A 27,994-nucleotide genomic window follows, 5' to 3' on the forward strand; every position below is an offset into this window, starting at 1 on the left:
CCCGCGCTCATACCTTCTTTGCTTCACATTGTACAAACTCCAGAAAGACAGCAGCTCAAGTTAAGAGTTTTAAGGTATATGATAGGGCTACTAGGACGCTTAGTCATCTACTTAATACACATATGATGAAATCTTTCTGTTGTTATGTTTCTGCACATCAGACAAAAAAAAAAAAAAACGTTCCCAGCGGTGCGCGTGCACCTCTCGCAATGGGTCAAACGGTCACCGTTTGACATTATAATAACATTCCTGTTCAAAGTAAAGAAACAACTTTTTGTGTTTCTATGCATCTTTGAATATTAAGGGATCAAATTTCTACGCTACCAATCTGACAAGTTTCTTCACCAATTAAAGATCCAACCACAACATGCACTGAACATAATAATCCCACTATTACTAACCACCTCCATAATATCTAAAGATTAATCCTTGATTACATGGTAACAAAAATTAGTTGAAAATTCAGACTAAAATATCAACGCAGATGAACTTACATAACATCTGCTTTCTAATCAAAATACTCTGCAAGTCCCCCCAAGCCACAAGTTTACACCTGTAAAAAACAAATTTATTCTCACCAACCAGAGTTTTTAATACATAGCCAGAAGCATGCAAGAGCACACATTAACCAGGTCAGGAGCTACGATTGAAAAGGAAAGAAGAAAAGAAAAAAAAGCTTTCGTGAAAGTTCATTGGATCTATGACTAGTAACCTGGACATGGAAAGGAGAAACCCCAAAACCACGTAGAAACAGCAGGAACATCTAAAAGACAAGAGGAGAGATGAACCTTAACCATTGAAAATGATGGTTGGAGCCTCAAGCATGAAGTACATGAGACATCTTTGAGGAAAGATCAAGTCCACAGATTTTATCTCAGTCATCCCAGGCATCATCAGCAGCGCCTTCTTTCTTCATGATTGTCGGGGTTAGCATATACTTGTACTTGTCCTCAACGTTTATTGATGTTGGACCCAGCACAGAGAGCTTCGATATTGAAAGCCTTGCTTCTCTATGTGCAGCTGCAGCTTCCCTCTCTTTCCTTCTCGCAACCTAAAATGACAACAGTAAAGGTGAACATACCATTGGTCGGGAACAGAAGTATGCAGATAAAAGTGAGTTTGTTCTTTCAGGACAAGAGATACAGAATAAATAGAAAATTAAAAAGAAGGAATTAAAATCTAACTTGAGAAATGCACTAAAGTATTCACCCAAAAAAGAGATGCACTACTTCAGGAAAGCAAATTGTTAGGGAGGCAAAAGGAAATGGTAGTGTGTGGTATAAAGGTACATAAGAGTGAAGAAGGGGAAATAAAAAAAAGCCTTGCAACGAAAGACATACCTTCCCAGTTGCAAATGCCACTACATTTCCAGATTCCACATCTGCAATTGCTTTCCTTATATGCGCCACAAGGAACTGCAAGATTCGAACACCATAAGGAAATCACTATTCCCAAGTGCATGAATAAATGGAATCATCATGGAATGGAAAAATAGAAGCAAACGACAGAAAATTCACCATGTCACGATCGGTATAGAATGAAGTAGCCTGTCCTGTAGATCCAGCACGACCCGTCCTTCCAATTCGATGAACATAATCTTCCATTGCCTATCAAGTAACAAAATTGCATGTTATGAGGCTATTTTTTAAGAAGAAAGTGTAAACTCATGACTGTGAAAGGCAATGCTTGAATTTTGTCTAAAGGAGAAACACTAGATTTAAAAAACTCTACACCATAAAAATGTGACAGCAGACAAAAAGGGTTTTGTTGGTTGGTTTGGTTTATTTGTGGGTTTGTTTAATTATAAGTTGTGGTTCAAGTTAGTATTCAGTTGTTTCGTGAGGGTAATTATGTAATTTAGTATATTTCACATTATTATAAATAAAAAGCTTAGGGGACACATTGATCATCTAAGGATTCAATTATTTCCACATGGCATCAAAGCCAAGTGAAAATTAGAATCCGAAAACCACGGAATTTTTTTTTCTTTTTTCCTTCTCTTTCTTTCATTCCTTTTTTTTTCCGCCTCAGCTTTCTCTCTCTCTTTGTTTCTGCCATCGACAACATCTTCTCCTCTCCTTTCTCCTTTGTTTCTTCTTCCTCTGGGGGTTCTAAAAACCAAGAAAAATTTTTCTTCTTTTTTCTCTCTCCCTTTTTTCCGCCTCTCTTTCTTGATTTCTTTTTTCTTTTTTCTTCCTTCCACCTCGGCTCTCTGTGTTTCCGCCATTGACAGCATCTTCCTCCTCTCCTTTCTCCTTTGCATCTTCTTCCTTTGGGGTTCTTTCTTACTATTGGCCCCTCCTTGATGCTGTTATCTTCTCTACTGCAATGAAGAACCATTTTTTGAAGTTTTCCACCTCCTGTGATGTTTTAGATTCTTCTAAAATAGTTTGAAGACTGAAGAACGGCAGGTTTTATGCAGGATTGATCAGAAAATTACAGCAAAATTGAATCAGAAAATTACAGCTGATCAGAGAAATATTTTCTGAAATCTTACATCCTCCTGCAATATTTTAGATTCTTCTAAAAGAGTTTGAAGCCTGAAGAACAGCAGGTTTGATCAGATTTTTTCAGCAGGTTTGATCAGAATTTTCAGTAGGTTTTGTTTGATCAGAATTTGTTTCGATCAATCCGACTTCGATTTTTTACTTCCTCAATATTTTTTTTTTTGTGGTGTTTTTGGATGAACTGCAGATATGACTACACCGGATGTTTCTGCAGTTCCAACAAGTCATGAAAATTATCCCAACCTTCCATCACTCTCTATTAAGTTCAATGGAACAAATTACTTGATCTGGTCTCATTCTACCTATTTGACAATTACTGGAGAGGTCTAGTCAGCCATATTATGGGCACTACAACCAAACCTTTGACTACTAGCATTCTTCAGGATAAGTGGATTTCAAACACATCTCTTATCATGTTGTTCCTTTTGAATTCCATGCATCCGAATCTCGCCAAGGGATATTCATTGTTGGATCAGCAGCCCAGATTTGGAAAGCCACTAAAGAGACTCATGGACAGTTGGGGAATGATGCGCAAATCTATAAGCTATGAAAGAAACTTCATGAAACCACACAAAAAGGTTGACAGTTGCCCAGAACTATGCTGAATTACAGTCTCTCTAGAAAGAGTAAGACCATAATGGTGACTACCAACCTACTAATCCTGATGATCTTGTTGCCTACAGGAAATATGTTGACAAAATTCGAGTGTATGATTTTTTGGCTGGATAAAATGTGGCATATGATCAGATTCGAGTACAAGTTTGAAGTCGCTCTCCCTTTCCTACACTGGAACAATCCTATGCACTTGTTCAATGTGAGGAGAGTCGTCTGGCTACACTACATAACCCAAAAGTGGAAAAATCTGCTCTTCAAAGTGTGAGTATGGTGTCCAAAACAGAATCAATCAAAGATATAGTTAAGTGTGAGCACTGCCACAAGCCCTATCATACCAAAGCCACATGCTGGAAATTACATGGGAAACCTGCTAATTTTGAACAAAAAATGGCTCAAAAGAAGGGTAAACCCAAAGCTCATCATTCAGTTCTACAGCACCTACTCCAAATATCAGTTTTCCCCAGGAAGAGTTGCTTGCTCTGATGCACATTCTACAATCTTCTACCGCTGCCACTGATGCTGCCTCTTCCAATGCCTCGTCAACCGCACATTTGAATTCCTACCTTGCTACTTCAGGTACCGTATTTAAAGGCTCCATGCTTCTTTAGTTTTTGCTGGATTATTGATACTGGAGCGAGAAACCATATAACAGGTTCTGCTTGTCTTTTCTTGAATTATTTACCTACCTCAAGGAAAGATAAGGTCCGTATAGCTGATGGCTCTTACTTTTCCATTGCTGGAAAGTGAACCATACAGCATTCACTGTCCATTTCTTTGTCCTCAGTTCTACATGTTCCATCTTTTTCTACTAAACTTTTTTCCATTAATAGTCTTACCAATGACTTGAATTGTAAGGTAACATTTTTTCCTTCCTACTGTGTCTTTCAAAATTTGGTAACAAGAAAGGAGATTGAACATGGTAAACTAGACAACGGACTCTACTTGTTGAAATCGAATGGAGCCTCTTCTTCTACTATGCTTGTTACTCCTCATCAGGTCAACTTGCCAGCCCTCCACCAGTGGCATCGTAGGCTAGGCCATCCCCCTATAGGAACTCTAAGAAAAAAAATTCCCAATTTAGTCTCATCTTGTCATAAGGAATTTTTTTGTGAAGCTTATGTTTTTTGCTAAACAAACTCATTCAAGTTATTTGTCTTCTCATAATAATAGAAATTTCATTCCTTTTATGTTAATTCATAGTGATTGTGGGGGCCTTGTTGACGCATATCTATTACTGACCATTGTTTTTTTGTTACTTCTATTGATTGTCATTCTCGCTTCACATGGATTTATCTTTTAAAACAAAAAAAAAGTAAAGTTTTTCGATGTTTTCAAGATTTTCATAACATGGTTAAAACTCAATTCAATGCTACTATGAAGGTCCTTCAAAGTGACAATGGAACTGAGTATAGTGAAAAAGAATTTCAGAGATACCTCTCTAATTCGGCATAATACACCCAGACTACTTGTATTGATAATGCGGCCCAAAATGGAGTGGCCAAATGGAAGAACAGACATCTCTTAGAGATTGCTCGTTCTCTTCTAATTGCCATGAATATCCCCGACCAATATTGGAGTGACCCAATTTTCACTGCATCATACCTCATGAATAGGATGCCTAGTAGAATACTTGACTTCAACTGCCCTAGTGAGGTCCTTCAAGGGACATCTTCCTATATAATTCCTCTAAGGATATTTGGTTGTGTTATGCCAGAACTTCAATCCACAAGAGTAAGTTGGAACCTCGTGGCCTCCGCTGCATTTTTTTGGGGTATTCTGCTACTTAAAAGGGTTACAAATGTTACCATCCTCCTTTGAGGAGGACAATAGTATCCATAGATTTCATCTTTAACGAGTATATTCCTTATTATACACCTCTCTAGGGGAAGACTTCAAGAGCAGAGGTGTTCTTTCCCACTTTGGATGTTCCTGTCACAGAGACCAACCAAACCCAATTCAGCCCCAGTTAGAGGTTCAGGAAGAGATTCCTAAATAGGGGGAGCATTTGGCTAGCATACAAGGAAACACCCAGTCTTCCCTTTCCCCCTCTGAACCTTGTGAGGATCCTATTCAGGGGGAGACCACTTTGGTAAGGCACACTAATTGAGGTCTTTCAAAGGCAAATTTACCAAAGCAAGGATGTGTAGACCTATTAGAGGAAGAAAACCAGTCAACAACAGTAGGTAGAGAAGGTTGACATGTCACCACTCCAATCTCCTAATCCAAATTTAGGTCCTATAAGTATCCTGAGGTATCTTCTTCTAACCTCCCTATTGCTGTTAGAAAAGGAATCAGATGGTGTATTCAGCATCCTATAGCTAAATATGTTTCCTATGATTCTTTGTCCGACTCCTACCAAGCCTTCATATCTTCCTATATCTACTGCATCTGTTCCAAAGACTTGGCTAGAAGCCAATGCTGATAAAAATTGGAAGGCAACAATGGTAGAGGAAATGCAAGTTGTGAAGAATAATGGACTTGAGAGTTGGTTACTCCTCCTCCAGGGAACAACCAGTAGGTTGTAAGTGGGTTTTCATGGTAAAACAGAACATGGATGGTTCAATCAACAGATTGAAAGCTAGATTGGTTTCAAAAGGGTTCACTTAGACTTATGGAATTGATTATCAAGAGACATTTGCTCCTATTGCAAAATTGAATACAGTAAGGGTCTTGTTATAAGTGGCTGTAAATCAAGATTGGGATTTACATCAATTAGATGTAAAGAATGCATTTTTGCATTGAGAATTGAAAGAAGAGGTCTACATGGAAATCCCACATGGATTATCTGATAGCAAAACAAAAGGGAAGGTTATTGGTTGAAGAGGTCAATTTATGGGTTGAAGAAATCTCCCCAGTGTTGGTTTGGATGCCTCCAAAAGGCCGTGACATAGACAGGTTAAAAAAAAAAAGTAATGTTGACCATACTCTCTTTGTGAAAAGGTCAGGAACTCACATCACACTTCTTATAGTCTATCTAGATGACATTGTCATCACTAGGAATGATTGGGCAGAAATACAAAAGCTGAAGAGCTTCCTCGCAAGGAATTTTAGGTTAAAGATCTAGGGAAACTCAAGTATTTCCTAGGAATTGAGGTCACTAAGTCTGAAAAAGGCATCTATTTGTCCCAACGCAAGTATATCCTAGACTTACTTTCAGAAGTGGGAATGTTAAGATGTAAAGCCATGGATACCCCAATTAAAGCAGGTATTAAGCTTAAAGACAAAGAGGGAGTACCAGTAGATAAAGGGAGATATCAGAGATTGGTTGGAAAACTGATTTATTTGTCTCACACCAAACCTGATATTGCTTTTTCAGTAAGCCTAGTGAGCCAATTTATGTATGATCCATACTCAACTCATATGAAGTTGTTACTAGAATACTTTAGTATTTGAAGTCCACACCAGGAAAGGGAATACTTTTGTCACCCTCAAATAATTTGAAAGTGGAAGCTTATACAGATGTTGATTGGGTTAGTTCACCCAACAGAAAATCAATATCAAAATAATATACATTTGTTGGGGGCAATCTAGTAACCTGGAGAAGTAAAAAGCAAAATGTGGTGTCATTGTCTAGTACAGAGGCCGAGTATAGATCCATGGTTCGAGGAGTATGTGAACTTTTATGGCTGACGGGTCTATTAGAAGATATTGGGTTTCCTGTTACAAGTCTCGTGATGTTGTATTGTAACAAGGCTACCAGCAGTATAGCCAATAATCCAATGCAACATAATCGTACAAAACACATTAAGATAGATAGATTTTTTTATCAAAGGAAAGTTGAAACAAGGGTTGATATGCATGCCTTTTGTGAGATCTGGAGATCATGTAGCTGACATCTTTACTTAAGGATTGAAGGAAGGGGACTTCTACTCTATTTTGAGCAAGTTGGGCATGATTAACATCTACGCCTCAACTTGAGGAGTGTTGGTTGGTTTGGTTTAATTATAAGTTGTGGTTCAAGTTATTATTATTCAGTTGTTTAGTGAGGATAATTATGTAACTTTGTATATTTTACATTATTATAAATAAAAAGCTTAGGGGTCACATTTATCATCTAGGATTCAATTATTTCCACAGGTTTCAACTCAGAATTCCAAGGAGATGTATGACGAATAGGAAAAAAGAGTTTCCTAAGATGCAGATGAAACCACAGGTTCCAGGAAAGAAAACCAAGATTGTGAAGAACTTCGAGTGTTTCTCTGCTAACCTGCAAGAGTCCTACTATCAGAATTTAGATTTAAACTTGTGACAACTAAAGCTTTTTGCTTGCAGCAAATATACCTTTGGAAGATCTAGATTAATAACATGAGCAACTCCTGTTACATCCAAACCACGAGAAGCAACGTCAGTAGCAACCTGCACAGGGCTCACAAGACAAGCTACAATAAGGATGGAGCATGTCACCAATTAAGAGTTATTGACCAAATCTGCTACAAATAAGGATACAGTTGGTCACCAATTAAAAGTTCCAGACCAAATCTCTGCTGCACAAGGGAACATACCAAAATATTGGTAGCACCAGACCTAAAATCACGCAGAGCTGCCTCCCTTTCACTCTGGCTGCGGCCACCATGAAGAGCAACAGCATGCAGACCTTGCGCTACTAAAGCTTCTGTGACTTCATCACACCTAGTCTGGAAGGGCAAATACAATCATAATCATGGTTTTTATGTCATTAAATAATGTTAAGTAGAATATTCATAAACAGTACCTTTCTCTCAACAAAAACAATGGTCAGGGGCCGAGGATGGCCCGATTTTTCTGCCTGAGAAGCCTCATCTACGAGCAAAGCCAGAAGGCGGTCAACCTGAGCAAAATATTAATATTATAGCTCAGCCTACTAAAGCAAATAAACAATTCCCACGATCAACAGAAGTTCTACATACTCCTGAAGCATAAATAGATTTCACTTTATGCAGAATAAGCAAGGCTGTTTTAAAAGACGCAGATCAATCAATTAGCCATAAACACAAAACAATTAAATAGAGAAGGAGATGACTGCAGCAAAAGCAGTGTTAGTTAAGTCTGTGTACCCAGACCCCAGAGTGGTGGAAACCTCGTGCACTGGGTACACCCATTTAAGGAGACAACTAAAAAAAGGTTCATCAATAGAGGAACAGTAACAAGGAAAAGAACAGTTAAAGCAACAGATAGCAACTGACAACAGGAACAAAAGACGGGACTGCTTGCAGCCTTTTTTTCTTCTATTTTATTTTCTCTTTCTATGTTAAATATTTTGATGTGTTCATCTGTTTGAAGACAGATTGTGTGAAAGAACTTTGAATGCAATATAGGAGTAGATTTCATCCATTTCAAGACAAACGAACGAATACCACCTTTAACACCAACCACAAACTTCCTCTAGAATGAAAGTTGGACCCAAAGCATAAATCAAAATAACATGCACGAGAATTAGTATTTTATTAGGTTGTTAGTTATGGATACACACAGTTAACGACATGTATGATGGTTCAATGACCAGTGTAACAACGGTGAGGGGTCAGGGTGGTGAATTTCCGATTACGATTGGATTACATCAAGGCACAGCTTCAAGCTCATAACTATTTGCACTTATAATGGATTATTTAACCAAAGACATTCAAGATGAGGTTCTTTGGTGTATGGTTTTTCTAATGCTTTAGTAGATAAGACTCAAGTAGGGATTATTACCAAGTTAGAGCTATGAAGAGCAATCTTGGAATCAAAGTGTTTAAAACAAAATAGAATGAAGATGGAAAATCTAGTGTGTGACTTTGATCATGATCAGATAGACAATGAGGCGGTGGAACTTAATGAGAAAGAGATTCCGCAAGGTAATTATTTTAGGTACTTTGGCTCAGTCATAAATAGAGAAATCGAGAATGATGTTTCCAAAAGAACCCAAATAGAGTGGATGAAATAGAGAGGTGTGTCTGGGATTCTGTGTAATCAACATATTCTTCTCAAGCTTAAAGGAAATTCTATAGGATTGTTATACAACCAGCTTTGATGTATGGTGTAAAGTGTTGGGCTGTTAAAAAGCATCATATAGACAAACTCAGTGTAGTAGAAATGAGGCAGCAAAGATGGATGAGCAAAAAAATTAAGGAGGATAAAGTAAGGAAGGATCACATTACAGCTGGTCTAGGAACAGCATCGATGAATGATAAGCTATGAGATGGCACGGTCACGTTGAGTGGAGGCACTTAAATGCCCCTACACAGAGGAGAGATTTAATCCAGATCGAAGGAACTAGAAGAGATAGGGGCACACCTATAATAACCTTATGAAAGTGAGAAAGGATATGTATGGCTTCGGCCATGAATCTAGTATGGCCTCAAAGAGAGACTGATTACAAGGCAAGGATCCATGTACCAAACTCATTCAGTTGGGATAAGGCTTCTTATGGCCATATTAATTGTGGATCCTCTATCAATATAGGAAATGAGTCTTGTTTGTCCAGGAGTGCTAATGTTACATATCAGGTCAATAAGAGTAATCATCTGAATTTAATTACTTTTATTTAGAGTATATGAGGTTCAAAAATTCTAAATCCATAAATATGTAACCAACCATGCCCCCCTAGAACATATTTGGCAGCCCTCCTAGTACAAGTCATCATCTTGTTCCAAATCATATTAATGTCTTCCTCAAAGTCCCACATTATCAGTAAATATCCTAGTGACTCTCCTTTTAGTCTCTGCCAACTTATCTTAGGCTAAACAGGACCCCCCCCCCTCAAGCCCTCGCTGGAAATCACAAAAGAAAGAAAACCAATTTTCTGCATTGAGGCACGTATCCAGAAGGACCAGAACCAGCAGTCTGTTGGGTGGCTAAGCTCTTACCAACGAAAACCTTACAAGCCTCACATAAGATTCTGTCTACCTATTTGTCAGGAAGAACTCTTTGACTAGTATGATTAGCACCACTACTTTTATCTCCTCTATTATGGGAAGAGAACTGTTCACAATGGAAATATCATAAGCAACTACAATAGGATTGAGGTCCCCTTGTAGTTCATCTCCCAATTTAGTAATTGCCATGGACTCCTTCATAAGCCGATGGTCCCTCCCGACATGACCATTCATTCTACCTCCAAAAATAAATGATTCATCTTGGTACTACATTAAATCACCCAGATATTCCCAAAATTGAAGCTTACTACTTTCATCAAATTTTACTCGAGGTTCGTAGATGCAAATAGTATTGACAACCTCTTTCTCCAATACCTGATTGATGGATATAACCATGTCCCCCAGTTTTTTTTACCTCAACTACATCATCTTTAGATCTTTGTCCACAATTATGCTCACTACACTTAGATCTTTTGCATACCAAAATTTGAAGTCATCCAGCACCTTAGCTTTGTTATATTTCCATCTTGTCTCTTGGATACAAGCAATATTTATCCTTTGCCTCATAACATCTAAATCTCTAAGCTCTTACTTGCTAATGCTCCAATGTTTCACAAAGCTAACTAATCCTACACTTTTAGGCTTCAAGAAAGTTCCTCATGCTCTTGACTGCTTATTGCCAAATCAGAGCTTTGATCACAACCAAGGAAGAAAATTCGACCGAAACAGGAATTTCGACCTTGCAAAAGGCCGAAATTTCGACGTTTCGGTCGAAACTTCGACGTTTCGGTCAAAACTTCGACCGAAACTTCGATCAAAACTGGACACTTTTTCTGAAAATTGGAACTTCAATTTCGGGCCTCATATGGACTCAAAATGATTTGGATTCTTGTATACTACCTATTTCAAGCATAATAAACACAATGGAACTAGTATTTTGTAAAAAACAAAACTATTGAAAATTTATCATTCAAGTATACTAACAAATGACTGGTTCCGACAAGTGCAAACTGTATTGCATACATGCATAGAATCAACAACATACATGAATTGTTTAGTAGAACGGTTACATATACAACAAGTCAACAAAATAAAATGACCGACTAGATCAAGTGATGGTGTCTCAAATATATTAAGCTAAAGCCTATATATCATATATACATAAAATAAAAATACATAACTTTAGAAAATAAAAAATGAAAAAATGGTAGCAAATAATAAAAAGATAAGTTTAACAAAACACAATTATAGATCATAGTCCTAGGCTAAACATATATTAATTTCAAGGCAATACAAGATCATTTAAGGCATGAACAAAACAAAAATAAAAAAAGGGGAAGTTTAGAACTGTTGGGTGTGGCTCATGCTTCATATTCTATTGTTGCTGGAGTTTCCTTTGTAGCTGTTGTGGCTTAGGAGGTGTTTGGAGGCAAAAAATGAGCAAAAGTGGTGTTTGAAGGCAAAGGAGTAGTGAAAATTAGGTGAAAATGGGATAGAAATCAACAAAAGCTAAGGAAAAACAAGTTAGAATGCTGATATGTCGAAATTTTGGTCGAAATGGTCGAAATTTCGGTCGATACGAAACGATATGGATACATTTCGTGCCTACTACTACATTTCGTTTCGATTTGGATTTTTGCAGGCATTTTGGTCGAAATTTCGACCATTTCGATCGAATTTTCTTCCATGATCACAACATCACTTACAGGGACATCGTGAAAAAGGCATGAGAATAGAGGAAAGAAATCAGAACAAATAAGGATCCATGAAAAGGTGATTGGCAGGATACATTTTAGTGTTGGTTTGCCAACCTGACAATCTAGAATGGCAAGGGAATACACACCGACACACATGCACACACTCACTCAAAGAAATAAAAAGGGGTGAAAGAATGGACACACCTAGAGTACCAAATAAGTTGCATATCCAAGCAAAGCAATGATTTTTATTACCATACAAAAAGCTAAAAACATAACAATGGAGTAAACAAGTAAGATCAGATTAGCATCAATAAAAGCAGCAGGCAAAAACCTGCATGCATTTAAAAATGTTATCAAAGACTACAAAGATCATGCCAAGCATAATGAAATGGTTGGATTCTAACTTTAAGTAGCACACACCAGACAGTAACAAACTAGCAGGCAACACATGTGTTGAACCACCTATAATTGTAGAAGACAAGCATTGAGAATTGAAACCTAATGTAACAGAAAGATAGAGGTTGGATAAATTAATGGATGTCTCTTTCAACATATAAAATCTAACGTTTTCAATCATAGATCAGAAAACCTGGGATGTCAGTCACAACTTGCAAAGTGGCAACTAATGGTTCTTGACACCGCATCTTAGTGGTAAAGTTTCAGCAGGAAACAATTTGACTATGCTTTAATGCGAACCCGAAATTTGACACAGAATAATAAAAATGGACCAAGATTTCATAAATCAGGCATCATATAACTATAGTTTTATGAAACATTTAACTTCTGTTATAGCTACTTCAGGCACTAGTTTTTTTGTTTAAGAAATTTGACTAGTAAGATGGTGTGAGGTCCTCCATCACATGGACCCAACATCCAGCCATGAAAGCCGCATAGCAAAGAAAACATTACATTGTGTCAATGACAAAGTTGACAACCATGTCAATGTCATCAAAAAACAAGAATATTTAGGTTAAAAATATTAACTTTCAAGTTTCAATTAGATTTACATTTCATATACTGTTTAATGAGTCTGTGTAGAGTCCAGAGAGCACTTTGATAATGATTATTCATATAACATAATGATCAACGAATTCATCACATATCCATATAATATTATCCTCCAGATTACATGGCAAAACATCCAACAAGCATATTGAGCCAACTACCGCCTACTTTCTCTTTCTAAATTTCTGGTAATCTAAATCATCTGCCATGATTTGAGTTCAAAATAATGTCAAGGCAGGCTGCAACAGGGACGGGCTGGGCCGCTGGACCGAGCTTTCCAATCCCAATCCCAGCCCTTTATGTTTTTAACTAAACTCATTCCCGCCTTGGCCCTAATTTAGAGCCTAGAATTCTTGTCCTTGACCCTAAGCTCTATAGGGTCAAGACAAGCCCATTCCCACCCTAATTGGCCCAAGTCGAGACAGTTTGACCCAGATTAACCTTGATTGGCCCTGACCCTGTCTTTGTCCTTGATGGCCCTTATTTTATCCCTGTCCCTGTCCTTGTACCTGATTGGCCTTAGCCCAATCTCTGATGGCCCTTATTCTATCCTTGTCCTTGACTGGTCCTGACCCTATCCTTGACCCTGATTGGCCCTAAACACATCATTGTCCTTGATCAAATTTGAATCATATATATAATTGATATGCATAATCTAACTTGTTAATTTTGAATCTAACTTCTTGTTCAATTTAAACCATCCAATATATAAAAATATTGGTCTATTACAAACATATTATATAGTTAAGTGACTAACAAATACAACTTGATGTTAATGTCTAGAATTTTATATCAACAACAACAACAATTTAAAGGAGTGCAAATGGGAGTTTTCTATACACACACACACACATATAATATATATATATAGACATATCAGTGGCACTTCATGATTTGACTTCTAATATTAATGTTAACATAAAACAAATCAAAATGTCAATTGCACCCTTAGTAGTCCCTACCAACAAAATACATTTTAAAAGACAAAAACCAGTACAATGACATAAAGTATCTATTATACTTTGTAAATTCAAAGTCAATTGTTTTTTTTTTTTTTGGGTACACAAACCCAATTGTTTCTACCTATAAGAAAGTAAAAATGTAAATAACATTTACCTTAGAACAAAGGTTAGTATAGGTTTATTTTTCCAAATCAATTTTTTTTTTTTTTTTGGGGGGGGGGGATAATACCAATAATTTTGTCCAATTCTGGATAGAAAAATAAGACTCCTACTTTAAAAAAAATTTACATTCTAGCAATGATTTATTTGTCAATTTCTTTGCAAGTTGATTTCATGTTCACTTGATTGATTCATTAATAAAAATAAAAATAAAAAAAGATGCACAGCAAATATTAGATACTTCACATCATTGTTGGCCGAGGGGGTTATTTTTCATCAACAATTAATATGATTAAAAATACTTTTGTAATACATTGTCATATAAAAAAAATTAATCTATAGTTCATGTCATTTAAATTTCTCTTAATAACCTTCTCTTTTGAAATTTAACTTAGATTTTTCAAATTAGGATTGTCGATTTATAAAAATTATGCTCGAGTGCAAGAATGACTTGAATTTGTTTTTGGTTGTTATTTATAGTATGAGGCCAGTACACATATTTATACTCAGTTAAACTTTTTGTGCAACGATCATTAAAAAGCACCTAGAATAGTTTAATGGGAATTTTGACCGTAGAATCCCCAAGGTTAAGAGTAATGATTTGTGACCTTAAATTTTTTTGGCCTTTAAAATGTACCCTAGTTGAATTAGAATTTTTTACTCTAAAGCACCCAAAATAAATCGGATTAGAGTTTTGATTCTACGTAAGTCAACAATTATTTACATAAATATATTTAATAAGAATGTAGGATGTAACAAATGACTTAATCTATTTCTAGCATAACATAATAAAAATAAAAAAATAAAATCATTTATTTTTACTCAATGACAACAAAAAAAGAAATATAAATAATAATATAAAACTAAGGGGACTTATTGGATCTAAATGATCAAAATTTGGGCTTAGATTAAGGTCATTATGAAGCTCAATATTAGGATGAAAGCTAGGGTCAAGATCAAATCAATGTAAGGATCAGGATTAAAGACAAAATCAGGGTCAAGATTAGGGCCAAAATCAGGATCAGAATCAAGACAAGATGATCAGGGCCAAAATGGGACAAACAGTAATCCCAAGCCTACACTTGGCCCAAACCCACCCTCAATGCCAAAATCTTAAGCCCAAACCCTGTTCATGCTTAGGGTGGACAGGACGGGTCAGGGCCACCAGGGCCAAACTTGTACCCCTACACCAGTTTTTTTCTGAAAAACAAGGTTTCATTTCCAATATAATAATTTACTCATCTTAACACTGTGAATGACATAATCTAACCCCTCATGCAAGTCTTCTAAGACAAAAATAGTTCAATAAATGCTTTTATGTACCACCATCATGATTGATTCATCAGATTTTTGGTTGAGTAAACTACATATTAACTATCTCATTTCATATCCACAAGCATTCAAAGATAATCAATGAAATATTTTACCAATCCTTCACACGATAAAAAATAATAAATAAATAAATAAGCTTAGTAGCTCAATACCTGCTCCAAACAAGATCACTAACATATGGATAGAAATTACAATAAATTGGGGAAAATGATACTACATCGCTATTAAAGAACATAAAAGACAAGATAAGAGCTTCAGTTTTTACTTTATTTATTATTATTTTAAAAGGAAAATAAATAGGTTTTCACATATCAGACAAGATCACTATAACAAGAAGGCAAAAGATCAACAAAAAGGAGGGGGGAAATTCACCATTAAAGGTATCTAACATGCTTCATCTCAATTTAATCCTTAAAAGTTTAGCAAAACTAGACGACATTTCCAACAAGGTATATTTTGGCAACAGACTTGGGATTGAAAAGGTACAAGAAGTCAATTAATCATAGCAATGAATATCCTTAGAACATACCAAGGTAGTATAGAAAGCAGAAAAGTTGAAACTTTGTAATACTTTCAGATGCGTCAAGGTAAGCTAACCTTTTCACTTTCAGAGACTTTCTCCAATATTTGAGTTACATTTGCTGTAGGGCTACTTACTTTGCCCACTTTTACTTGGACAGGATCAGTTAGATACTCCTACAGTTACACCAAAAAACAAGGGCTTGTCATTAAAGAGAAAATAAGCAAAAAAGTACTCAAAACAGTTTCAATTGCCATGAAAGGTTACTCAGAATTTCAAAAGTTTCGACACTAAGATTATTTATATGCTGCATACTTTCAGACAACCTCCACTGAATTGGCAGGATCAGGCAGGGAAGCAATATATATATGAGCATAATACTTAAGATCTTCTTATGATCCAGGGTGGGTTTTCCTTTTTTTCCCCGTGTGTTTGTGTGGGAGACCATTTGACACGAACTACTTGCTCTTGTAGAATACAAGAAGGGAGGAATAATGAAATTTAAGGTACTTCAGGTCTAAGGAAATGACGTAGGATAACTTTAGACAGACCAAGGCCTATAGAGCAAGAAGACATCAAAGATAGCAAACTTGATAAACACCATATGATGTAGGAAAGTCAAGTGCACAGCTATTAGATTCAACTTCAAATACTACCAAATAGACGTACACATTAAAAAGTTCAAGTCACACACTAAAAGCAAGTGACAGGTTACCCAAATTAAGCCACAAAAGGAGTTATACCCTTGATGAAAGGCAAGGAGACAAGTTAGAAAAGGCATATTTGATTCACAGTCGTCTTTGGCTAGGACCCATCCGTGAGAAAATCATGGATTTCCAAGGGTGTTTTCGATCTTGGGTTGAAGTGGAAGAGAGACAGTAGTGGGTTCATCCAGACAGTAGTTTTACAACTAATGCATGTGGGAGCTTATTTTGAAGGACGCACGATATTTTAAACAGGTCCTGGAAAGGCATATCTCATATGTGAAGCTGATGGTAATTTGACCAAGCCGACCATCCAGAATAATACAGTCATTACCCTAGAAAATAGTTGTCAAGGCATTGACTAAGCGTGGCCTAGGCATCCAGGTGTTCCTAGGTGACTGTCACCTTTGTGGTAGTGAACAGCTTGTTATTTATGCCAAATATCAAATAACTTAAATGTTTACTGTTCATAAACAACCAAATACTACCCTATTTGAATCCAATAAAAATATTAAAATGATCAAATTCGAAAAAGATAAAAATTGAACCCCACAATCTAAGGCTGAAGTTTTTCCGAAGTCATAAAATTCCATAAATTTTATTGGTAAAACATTGCTAAAAAACATAAGGGTGGTAAACCATTCATTCATTTTTATAACTAAATATCTTCATCCCAGGCAATTTTGATAAGCATTCATGCACATCAAATATGGTTGGCCTAGAACATAACTCCCTTAATCCATATAGCAATTTTAAGCAGTATATACCAACTTAAGCAGTCTTGGATTTGTTAGAAAGTTGGTCTTGTGTTCTACCAAACGCAGAAAATTCCATGTAAAAAATAAAATTATTGACCAATCAAACTTCTCAGAATATAAAACCATTTCTCTAAATAAGAAAGTGGTTTAGTGCACAAGGCTCCTGCTACCACAGGGGCAAATGCATGCAGCCTTACCCCTTGCTTCGCAGGAAAGGCTGTTTCCATGTTTGAACCTGTAACCAACTAGTTGCAGCCGCAACAACTTACATGTGGGGCCAAAGCTCACCCACCACAAACTTCCTACTCACTGTTTCTCTTCCCAACTCATATCCACTTCATTCTTCAATTACTAGATTCCAAAAGTTGCCTCAAATTAGCAAAAGAAAGACTAGGATTTAGCATAGTAGCATCACCTGTGCAAGCGTTTCAATCTCCACAGGCATGGTTGCACTAAACAACAATGTTTGATGTGCTTTTGGAAGGTTCCGCATCACCTAATGCAAAATCAATAATGTATATGATAAGTTCTGGATACAAAACAAATACTGCCAGGAGGAAGGAAACAAAAACAAAGGCACTAAAGGGAAGGTATTACCTTCCTTAATACAACATATTCAGCACTTAGTTAGGGGGAAAGAAACAGAAAGGAAAAAATAACATTTTCTTGCCGCAACTATAATCATATAGATACTATTTTTAAAAGGGAAAAGACTTGAGTATGCATAGCAGTAGATGATCATATGCTAGGTCTATCTCTCTCTTTCACTTCCACCCTTTTAAGGCTAAGGGAGTCAAACAAATGAAGGAAGAGAGAGAACATTGAAATCCATTACACACTACAATACTCATCTCCTAAGGACATAGCTGTTTGATTTAAAGAAAAGTAACATTAATTAAACTAACTTAAATGGTGGAATTCAAAATATTGCTACACTCCACCCTCCAACAACAGGGAGGCAGTGCAAGACAGATAACAGTGCGATAATTAAAGTGTAACAGGCCACTGATTTCAAGAGTTTACACTCATGGAATCAAGCTTGCTGCTAGCTAACTACCCAGAAGTTATCTTCATTAAGGAGCAGTTATCCAATAATAATGAGAGAATAAGAGAGGCACACGTGGACAGCACTGGTTGGACAGACTAATCAATTCATTTATGCAACTCAGATATGGGGGGAAGGGGAGAACTCAGAGGAGAGAAGGAAGAACTAAGTTGTGTGTTAGTTGCAGGCTACAGCTTCACTCTAGGTAATCCTGATTTCATTCTTGCTGTATTTTCTTTATTTCAGTTCTTCACTGCTCCGCAAAGGGAGCTTATCAAAGTGCATGTGTAACATAATAGAAATCTAGAAGCCTGAAGGAATAACTGGGTCCATTTCTTGTCACTGGTTCAAGATTTTACATACCTCTCTTATCTGTGGTTCAAAACCCATGTCCAGCATTCTGTCAGCCTCATCTAAAACAACAAATGAAATTCTAGAAAGGGAGGTGTTTCCCTGTTGCAAATGATCAATAAATCTTCCAGGTGTGGCAACCACAATACTGACACCAGCTCGTAGCTCGGACCTCTATCAGAATAGAAAGCAAACAAATGTTGAGAGAGAAATCAGTTGGTGAAGTATCTTAAAAGATAATGAAGAGAACAAAGAAATTAGAGCAGAGAACATAAAAGAAAAAACCCGGGATTTTTTTCCATATATTTCCCTTTTCACAATTATTTGAAATGCTAGACGATGATGTTATACCAAGTTATACATTTATCAGTGATTTATTTATTGATTTCTGTTCATTATTTTAGATAAATGCTGCAACATAATATTGGTTTTTACAAATCCACAAGTTAGAGGATGATCGGCGGAAACAACGCTAAATGGACAGAGATGAAGACATTTTGGGATCAAGCCACACATAGATAACTTGAACCAAATGACTAACACTCAAGGGTATGAAAGCATTAAGAGAGAAGTCAACATCTAGTCGGGGAAGAACATAAGTTTCTATGCATAGTAGTCAGCTGGACCATTAAAAGAAGAGTATGGGGGCATGATCATAATTTTGACAAATGGAGAGTTTGTCAAAACATATTGGATATCGGTCTCGTATCATTTGCAATTTAAAAAAACACGACTTTGATTCTTGGGGCAAGTCAAGATGGAGAGATCCAATTGGAAAACCCTTTTGGTTAAATTAGGATAGAAGATAATTTTTGTATTTTCTTTAAATCCTTTTCTTTTCTCACTCCTCTCTCACCATTACGTTTTCCACATTTAACAGATCTCCCTTTCTTTTCTTTTCTTTTTTCTTTTTCTTTTTTGTTTTCTATTCCTTCTCCAATTCTACCTCTTCTCTCCCTCAACATAACTAACTTCAAATCCCTATGAATTTCTTTATTTCACTCCTTATATCGATGTACAACCTCCCTTAATTTTTTATATAAAGCCAAAGTTTTGGCTCCTTTTTGGTTTTAACCTTCTGACACTCTCTAATTAGCCTCTTTCTCTCACATTCCTCTCTCATACTTTGTTCCCTCTTCTCTTTCATATCTCTTTTTAACATAGTTATTAATTTAGTATAGGAATTTTTTTTCCTTTTTGGCTGCGACTGTAATTAAGCATTGAAATTGGGGCTGCACTTGAAGCAGCTTGCATTGAAGTTTGGATGCAAAAGTTTGAAGCTTTTTATTATGAAATTGCATTCATCATCAAGTATCATTGTGATAGAGCCCTGGGATCATAGTATTAGGCTACATTGAGGAGAGAGAAAGATAATTAGGGTTGATTAGGGGTTATAAATAGGGGTAAGATGTTAGGAGGAAAAGGAGGGATATTTTATGAGAGCTTTCTTAGGCAGCCTTAGGCTGAGGGACACCGCTGTGAGGTGTGGGGGTGACTGGCACCATAGAAACCAGAGTCTATCTTGTTAATTCTTGCAACTTTGTATTAATTTTCCAAGATATTATAAGGATCTTATCAATTGGTATCAGAGCAGTGACGATCTGCGGGAATAGATGGACACCGGATTGCCCATGTTTTCCGGCGAAGGCAATGTGGAAGAGTGGCTTTTTGAAGTGTTGTTATTCTGCTAGGAACACCAAATTGAGGAGGAGAGAAAGTTGAATGTGGCTCTCCAACACCTTAAAGGGGACGCTTTAGATTGGGTGTACCAAAAGAATTGGTCTGAATTCAATTGGTCTTGCATCAAAGAAGCTCTGAAAGTGGATTTCGGTGAAGGCAAGAAGATTGGAAGGGTTACTGAACTTATGAAATCAAAAGAGATTCACGTGCACGTAGATTTAACGATGCTTGCTGCTGGACCTTGGAGTCCAATGAGAAAATTGAAGTCTTAGCATGCACGACAAATGGCATGGTGGATAGTAGCAAGTCTCTCGAGTGTCGGGCAAGTTGTATTTTTGCAGAAAAGTTCCGATGGGGTTGTTTGCAGCAGAAGAAAAAGAAGATGAAGCCCTCACAGATGGAGAGATGTGGAAGCCACATCGGCCCGATGTGATGGACGACGGGGAAGCGAGAGCTCCAGCGAAGCCTCCTTGGATTATGCTGGAGGAAGCGGTAGCAGTCGTGGATTGGTTTCAGTTCCGACAATGGTGGAAACCTTATAGCACAATAGTAATTCAGTTTCCCATTGAGATAGATCTCCAAGATTTGGTTACCAAATTAGATTTGATGGTGAAATCGTTTGCAGATTTTTTTGGATTGTTTACAATTCTGAAGAGGAAGGAGATATTACACTCGACAACAGCAAATAAGGAAATTGAGGAATTGATTGGATTGTTTAAAATTCTGAAGAGGAAGGAGATATTACACTCGACAACAACAAATAAGGAAATTGAGGAATTGATTGGATTGTTTACAATTTTGAAGAGGAAGGAAATATTACAATTGACAACAGAAAGTAAGGAAATTGGGAAATTGATCGCTGGAAATCTCGTTGAGGAAGAGCTGAAATCGATTTTTCCAGATTCAGCAGTGACAATCTGGGCGATGGTGAGGGTAAGGATCGTAGGTGAAGTAAAGAGGAAGAAAGGGTTTGAACCAGCGGTTCAAGTCAAAGTGTGGTTCAAGTGTATTAGACCCCTGGGCCGTTTGGGCTATTTATTTCTGTGTAATAAACCCATGGAATGGGCCTTGAGAACCCACTTAGACCTGACTACCCAAAGGCCCAAATCCATAGGATGTGGCCCAAAGGTTAAAAAAGAAGTACTAGGGCCTATTAAGCTGGGTCAAATTGAGCAACGTGCCCAAGATTCAAAGTCAGAAGTGTGGGCCTCAAGGAGCCAAATTAATTCAAAAGACCAATGGCCCACTCACTTATTTTATGGACTCAAGGGTCAAGATGCTAGACAACAGCTGATCATGTGTTATATTTTGAGGCCCAGTCCATTAGTTGCTTTAATGCCCAAGCAAATAAGGGTCCAAAAACCAAATGGCCCATTTGCCAAACATCATAAACAGGGGTATTTTAGGAACTACTCTGTTCAACCTTCTTATTCTTTAAAACCTGCACCTGATTTAGCGATCCAACACCGCCAACGGTTGCTCACAGTCAAGAGGAAAGTTGCAGTGGCTCATGCGGTAGCGAGGCTACCCTAGGATCGACGGCGACCTTGAGGAGTGTGTAGGCACTCTATTTGCGAAAGACTCCATTGGTTGGACAGTGTGTCGAGAGAAACGTACGCCCACGGCAGGCGGGCTGTATGGGTCCATATGTTATTGCTGTTCAGCTGATTCGGTTCCAATAGCTATCTTGGTGTATTCTTTAAATCAGCTGCAGTTCCAAGGTTCTTCATTGGGTTGTTTGGAGTTATGTGGTTATTGCATCTATTGGATTCCAAGGAGGTGGTGTGCAGAATGTGGAACAGCAAGTGCGTGGCAAACATGTAACGACCAAGTTATAATCCATCACCTGAGGACAAGGTGATTTCGAGGGGCCGGAATGATAGAGCCCCGGGATCATAGATAGGCTACATTGAGGAGAGAGAAAGATAATTAGGGTTGATTAGGGGTTATAAATAGGGGTAAGATGTTAGGAGGAAAAGGAGGGATATTTTATGAGAGCTTTCTTAGGCAGCCTTAGGCTGAGGGACACCGCTGTGAGGTGTGGGGGTGACTGGCACCATAGAAACCAGAGTCTATCTTGTTAATTCTTGCAACTTTGTATTAATTTTCCAAGATATTATAAGGATCTTATCACATTGCATCCTTCCTACTCTTTGATTTTAGTTTATTTCATGATTATTTTCTTTTTTCTTTTTTATTATCCCCTTGCCACCATGGCTAACTAAATACATTCTCTTGGAAATGCATGAAACCATGGGGGAAGAATAAAAAGAAGAATTAACATGTCTATGTTTTAATTGACATAAGTTTAAAGGACTCAAAATGGTTGGCCACCATATTATGCATGTCATCCCATTGGACAATATGCATAATTGCTGCTTTAGTCATTGTTAGACCATTATGACTATAATTTTTATAGTTTATACTTTATAATTTGTATCCCTGAAAATGCACTACTCACAGGATATTTTAGCTCTTTTGCAGCATCTCTGATAGACCTAGGACATAATACATGCAAATTTTCATATGCTAATCATGCATTTCATCTAACTTGATGGTGGGTCTTAATTGCAATTGATTCCTTTAATTGAAATTTATCTTAGTCAATTTTAGTATTCCTAATTCGTTGCATCATACTGATAGATTTTAGAATTTATTTTACAACTTTTGCTAGTTTAGAGTATTTTAGAGACACTTCCCTTATAACTGCACTTTGCTTTTTTGAGAGTGACAACTTAATCACTCACCTCCCTAAGACTGCATGTAACTACAGATCATACTGTGCCCTGCGCCTATTTTCTTGCATTCTTAAATTACAAACAATTGTCATAGCCATAAAAGAAAGGACTGCCTTAGCTACCATTAGGTACCTGCTCTGCTATGTTTGTTCCACCCACGACAATAGCAGTTCTGAATGATTCAAGAGATCTACTAAAAGCCTTAACCTGAAAAGAACCAAAAATTATTCTTCAACAATAAGACAGGAAAACATAATATATCTTGAGTCTTTGAAGGTGGCTCCCCAAATCGGGTAATAATTTAGACCATGGAAAAATTCTGTCAGAGAAAATTCAAGGCTCCAAGCCAGACTTGTCATGATCATCATCATGGAAATCCAAGTGGCACAATCTGGAAGTGTAACACTATTAGAACAGGTTTCTGAACCAAATGACATCATCTAGCAATGTATTTCAACACCATCATCCAGGCGCAACTAAACAGTCATATCATCAGTACTCTAGACTAATTAAGGGCATGTTTGGTTACATGAATCCAGAGATTTGAAATCTCTAGATTCACAAATGGGAGATTTATACCCGTTTGGTTGTGTGAATCCCTAGATTCATGAAATCTAGGGATTCACCTTTTTACACTAAAAATGTGAATCTGTAGATTTATGGGTATGAGGTGAAATTCAGAGATTTCATCCCAATTATAAAAGCGCTAAACATCTGAACCATGACTCCATAGATGTTTTTTCAGAATGAATCTACATATTTCATTCCAAAGATTTAGGCTAACCAAACAGTTAATTTTATGAATCATGACTCCATAAATTTGAAATCTATAGATTTGAAATCTCTTGATTTTTGAAATCTCCAGAGTCAAGTAACCAAACAAGCCCTAAAGTTAAGCTCCCTCACCTCTTTCGCTATCTGCTGAGCTAGCTCTCTTGTTGGTGCCAAGACTAAGGCCAGAGGACCATCACCATGACGAATAGGGGGTTGAGCCAAACAATGCTGCATGTTGATAAGTGAATATTAAAAAAAACCACTAGTCATGCAGTAGACACTCAATTCATGGTTTCAATATGAAACAACCAAAAACAATTCATGTAGCATAATAAATTCATATGGCATGGAACAAATTAATAACTAAAACAACCTGAATCATGGGAATAGTGAAAGCAGCAGTCTTGCCACTACCAGTCTCAGCACAACCCAGGAGATCCCTTCCACTAAGAGCAACAGGCATTGCTTGAGCCTGAATGGAAGTTGGCCTTGTATACTCGTGAAAAGCAATATCTTTCATGATACTTGGATGCAAGCACTAGAAAATATCTGTTAGTACTTAGTATACAAATTTTACCTAAACGACAAACAAAATCTCAAATTAATCTCAATTTCAAATCCATAGAAACTCATACCATATCTGTAAATGACTCAATTGGAGCTGGTGCAGGATGAGAATCCGAAGGAACAGTAACATCAACATTCAATCGCAAGCGAACCTCTTCAATCTGGTTTTGGGTGGGTAACATGTCAAATTCACTAATTATACCATGAGAAATTACATGTTTCGTTTTCATGCCAACTAAATAGCAACTTTTTTGGGGTGAACAAGTAAATAGCAAATATTAAATAGCATTCCATAGCATATTGATTAAATAGAGAGTAAACAATTCAACTTAATGCTCTGCACATCCGTACGTGCTAATGTGAAAGTCAAGCTCAAAAGATAGAGCATCCGATAGCGCCAACATGGAATCGAAGTGTCCCAACTGAAACGGCAATAGAGCAATATGTCACAGCCAGCACAACAAAGGTCTAGGAGTGTAGCCTCCCCCAGACTTAAACCAATGTTTAAGACCAAGTCCATGAACTAGAACTCTCTACACTTAAAAGAAAATTCAAACATATCCTAGAACCTCTATAAGCAAGGAAGTTCTAGAAAAGCTTAATGCTTCTAAAGAAACTTGTAAAATGTAAACAGCTAAGGACAAGACTTATAGAGTTCTCCATGCAGCATGAAACCTCCCAAAAAGAGGTAGGGAAGTTCTACTCCCATTGCTAGAAAGGAAGACAGTAGGCAAAATCCTAATCCCATCATCGGTTGAGTTGCCCATAAATAGAGATGACCTCATGTGGCCAAGACATCAAGCAAGTGAACATTCAAGCATTATAAGGAAGCTTTAGTGTAATACAAGTTCATTCCGATGAAGCCTCTTGCATTCTTTCACAAGTTCTCTTTCCTATCCGTCAAGGAGTGAAATAAGGCTGACTTAATGCTAATGTGAGTCCTAAGTGTTGACGCTATTGCTTAGAGAGGTCAAAGGCCACGATAAGTAGCTATGCATTTGGTTTAAATAAAAACATCTAACATAAAAGAGACTAATCTTAAATAAATATAGATCTAGTAATAGGGGTGATCTAGGATGCAGAAATGAGGACGTTGAGATGGATGAGCAAAAAAACTACGAAGGACAAAATAAGGAATGGTTATAAAAGGGCTGGTCTAGGAGTAGCTCCGATAAATGATAAGCCATGAGAAAACCGTTTGAGGCGGCACAGCTATGTTCAAACATAGGCCTGTAAATGCCCCTATATAGAGAAGCGATATAATCCAGATTGAAGGAACTAGAAGAGCTTGGGCAGACCTAAGTTAACCTTAAGAGAAGTGGTGAGAAAGGATATGCATAGCTTAGGCCTTGTATCTAGTATGGCCTCAAACAAAGCTGATAGGAAGGTAAGAATCCATGTTGTTGTTGTTGTTGTTGTTGTTGTTGTTGTTGTTGTTGTTGTTGTTGTTGTTGTATGGTTAATCTGGGCAGGAGGCTCATATTAGATGATTTTAATCACTTAAATCATGAAATAAGATCTTTATTTGATGCATCAAGTAAAAAAATTGGTTATGGTAATGCTTTGGTATACCCCATGTTAAATCTGAATTGTTCTGAAGATGGCATTATGCATCAAACTAGTTGTATACATTAAGTGGTAGAAACAACATTAACCAAAAGCTGTATGCTCTTGAATGATTTATATGCATGTTCCAAGTTTTAGCATAGTTGTTTTACCAAAAAATGAAAAACTTTTACTAGAGTGATATTAAACTGCTTGTTATTTGATAGATCATATGCCATCTGCTGCGTTTGACAATCTGTGGTTTTTCATTTTAATAATCTATTGCATGCTACCAAATGTGTTTCTTCATTATGCTAGCACCCAAAATAGTTATCGGCGTTATGATTTAGTCATAAAAGCAGTTTGTTAGTGCTGGTGTCATGATCCTTTTGCTTCTTCGCCCATTCCTACAACAGTTCCTCTTGCCGAATCTGCTACTACTTCTCAATAAATGTCGCTGCAGGTGTACAAGCACATCCCAAGTTGGTTTCAACAGTACCACTAATAATTTGATACCACCCAGGACTCCATCAGCCCCCCTCTATAGGAATACTTCCTACAATGACTTGCCAGTTCTCTTCACAAAGTTATTCACAGTTGTATTCAGAAATCTACAATTGGTTATTCTATTTCTAAGTTCGTTACTATCTCCCATCGTACTTCTTTACTTCACAACTTTCTGATGCAGTTAGATCACCTAAATAGGAAAGAGAGCAACAGAAACTATTGGATTTTACAACATGATATTTCAAAGTATAAGCCACATTCCTTGCACCAGTGTCTTCATCCTCTATGAAATTGCTGAGATTTACCATTACCGCAATGAGATTGCTGAGATCTACCATTACTATGAAGATGCCTTTCCTACGCTAGTTTCATAGGAGTTTAACTTCCACTCAGAACAATGAAAGAAAATAATATTTTTATATATATAATAACATAAACACTATTATCTATAATCCATCATGTGGATCAACAACTAGCAGACCCTCCTCCATGTCAGAAATAGGCCAAATTAAAATACTTGCCCTGCAGAGTTAGGGTGCGGATTTGTCAAATGCCACACCACTCAATAAATCCTCCCAACTTTCTAAGGATGGACAAACTTCCACTCATTGCAGCTACATTTAAACACATTACGGTGAGATTTTCTCAATCATTACATGTGAAGATCAGTTTAAAATATATACCAAATATTGCCCCGTAGACAACCAGAACCACTGTCAGTAAGAAACCAAATTGGTTATCTCCATCTAATTATCTTCAAGAAGGGAACATTTGCAGGGACACTGTCCAAAATAACACGTGCGTGATGGATACAGGACAAAATTTTAGAGCACTTATATAGTAAGCACATCCAAGATAAGAATATTTAGGTTCGAATTATAATCTACACTGCGAGTCTGCGAGAAGCAAAATTAAGAAAAACACGTAACACGAATGAAACTCAATGGAAGTATGCATCAGCTGGAGGAGTAATTTTTCAAAGGAGAAGCAAAAGAACCAGATGAAAAATACTCAGAAACAAGCCAAGAATTCAATTCTGTCATGAAAAATGTCGAAAATGTTTACAGCATCAACCACCAAATGCAACCAAAAACCAACAATAGATGCTGAAAGCTGTAACACAGTAAAAAAAACGCCAGACAACGGTGGTTGGCCTAAATCTACAGCTATTATTCCTAGGCATATTCCAAAGGACATTAAAAAGAAAAGTAGAAACAAATGAAGTGATCTACCTGTTCAGCCTTGAGACGAAAAACGCGCTCTGAAGGCTTCCACTGCTGAAAAACAGGTTCAGGCACGGGAAGAGCTCTGGAAGGTGGGAGACAACTGGAGGTCCGACGAGTCGCATTTGATGAGCCGGAGATAGAAGAAGAAGAGTTTTTGGACTGAAGGAGAGAGTAATGAGGACTTGAAGAAGAATGTTTCTGATCATAACCTAGGGTTTCAGATGCAGTTTTTGAAGCTATGGAGCTACGAGTTGCAGAGGTTGCCCTCAGGTGAGGTGGAACATAAGACATTTTCTTCTCTTCGTCTCACTCTCAGCGTCTTTCCAGGCTTCTTATTCTTCGTAAGGAGATAAACTCTCTCAGGGATGAGACACGGTTTAGGCAGTTTAGCCTGAGGAGAGCATGGAGGCGAGCGAGTAAGTGTGGGACAGTGAAAACGAAAAATCGAAAAAACAAAAACAAAAAA

At 37.2% G+C, this 27,994-nt stretch overlaps 1 protein-coding gene across 1 annotated transcript; it reads right to left on the reverse strand.

Moving 5' to 3' along the window:
• Positions 1–206: 206 nt before the first annotated feature.
• Positions 207–27,994, reverse strand: LOC149007982 (DEAD-box ATP-dependent RNA helicase 20-like). The gene is made up of 15 exons (XM_089167359.1): positions 27,535–27,994; positions 24,319–24,411; positions 24,057–24,221; positions 23,816–23,911; positions 23,042–23,116; positions 18,504–18,665; positions 17,511–17,591; positions 15,711–15,809; positions 7,834–7,929; positions 7,625–7,756; positions 7,404–7,478; positions 1,518–1,607; positions 1,341–1,415; positions 789–1,051; positions 207–553 (listed from the first exon to the last, which is right to left on the reverse strand). The coding sequence occupies exons 1-14, from the start codon at positions 27,817–27,819 to the stop codon at positions 875–877; spliced, it is 1,701 nt and encodes a 566-aa protein (XP_089023485.1). The 5' UTR covers positions 27,820–27,994; the 3' UTR covers positions 207–553; positions 789–874.

Source organism: Hakea prostrata, chromosome 8 (assembly GCF_041222555.1).
Source record: "Hakea prostrata isolate BN-2017 chromosome 8, UWA_Hpros_2, whole genome shotgun sequence".
NCBI lineage: Eukaryota > Viridiplantae > Streptophyta > Magnoliopsida > Proteales > Proteaceae > Hakea > Hakea prostrata.

Coding starts and splice junctions, on each gene's coding strand:
- LOC149007982 (XM_089167359.1), bottom strand. CDS start 27,819: ATGTCTTATGTTCCACCTCACCTGAGGGCAACCTCTGCAACTCGTAGC. Junction 15,810..17,510: donor AGATTGAAACGCTTGCACAG/GTGATGCTACTA, acceptor GTGTAACTGTAG/GAGTATCTAACTGATCCTGT. Junction 7,930..15,710: donor AAGTCTCTGAAAGTGAAAAG/GTTAGCTTACCT, acceptor TATTTTGCTCAG/GTTGACCGCCTTCTGGCTTT.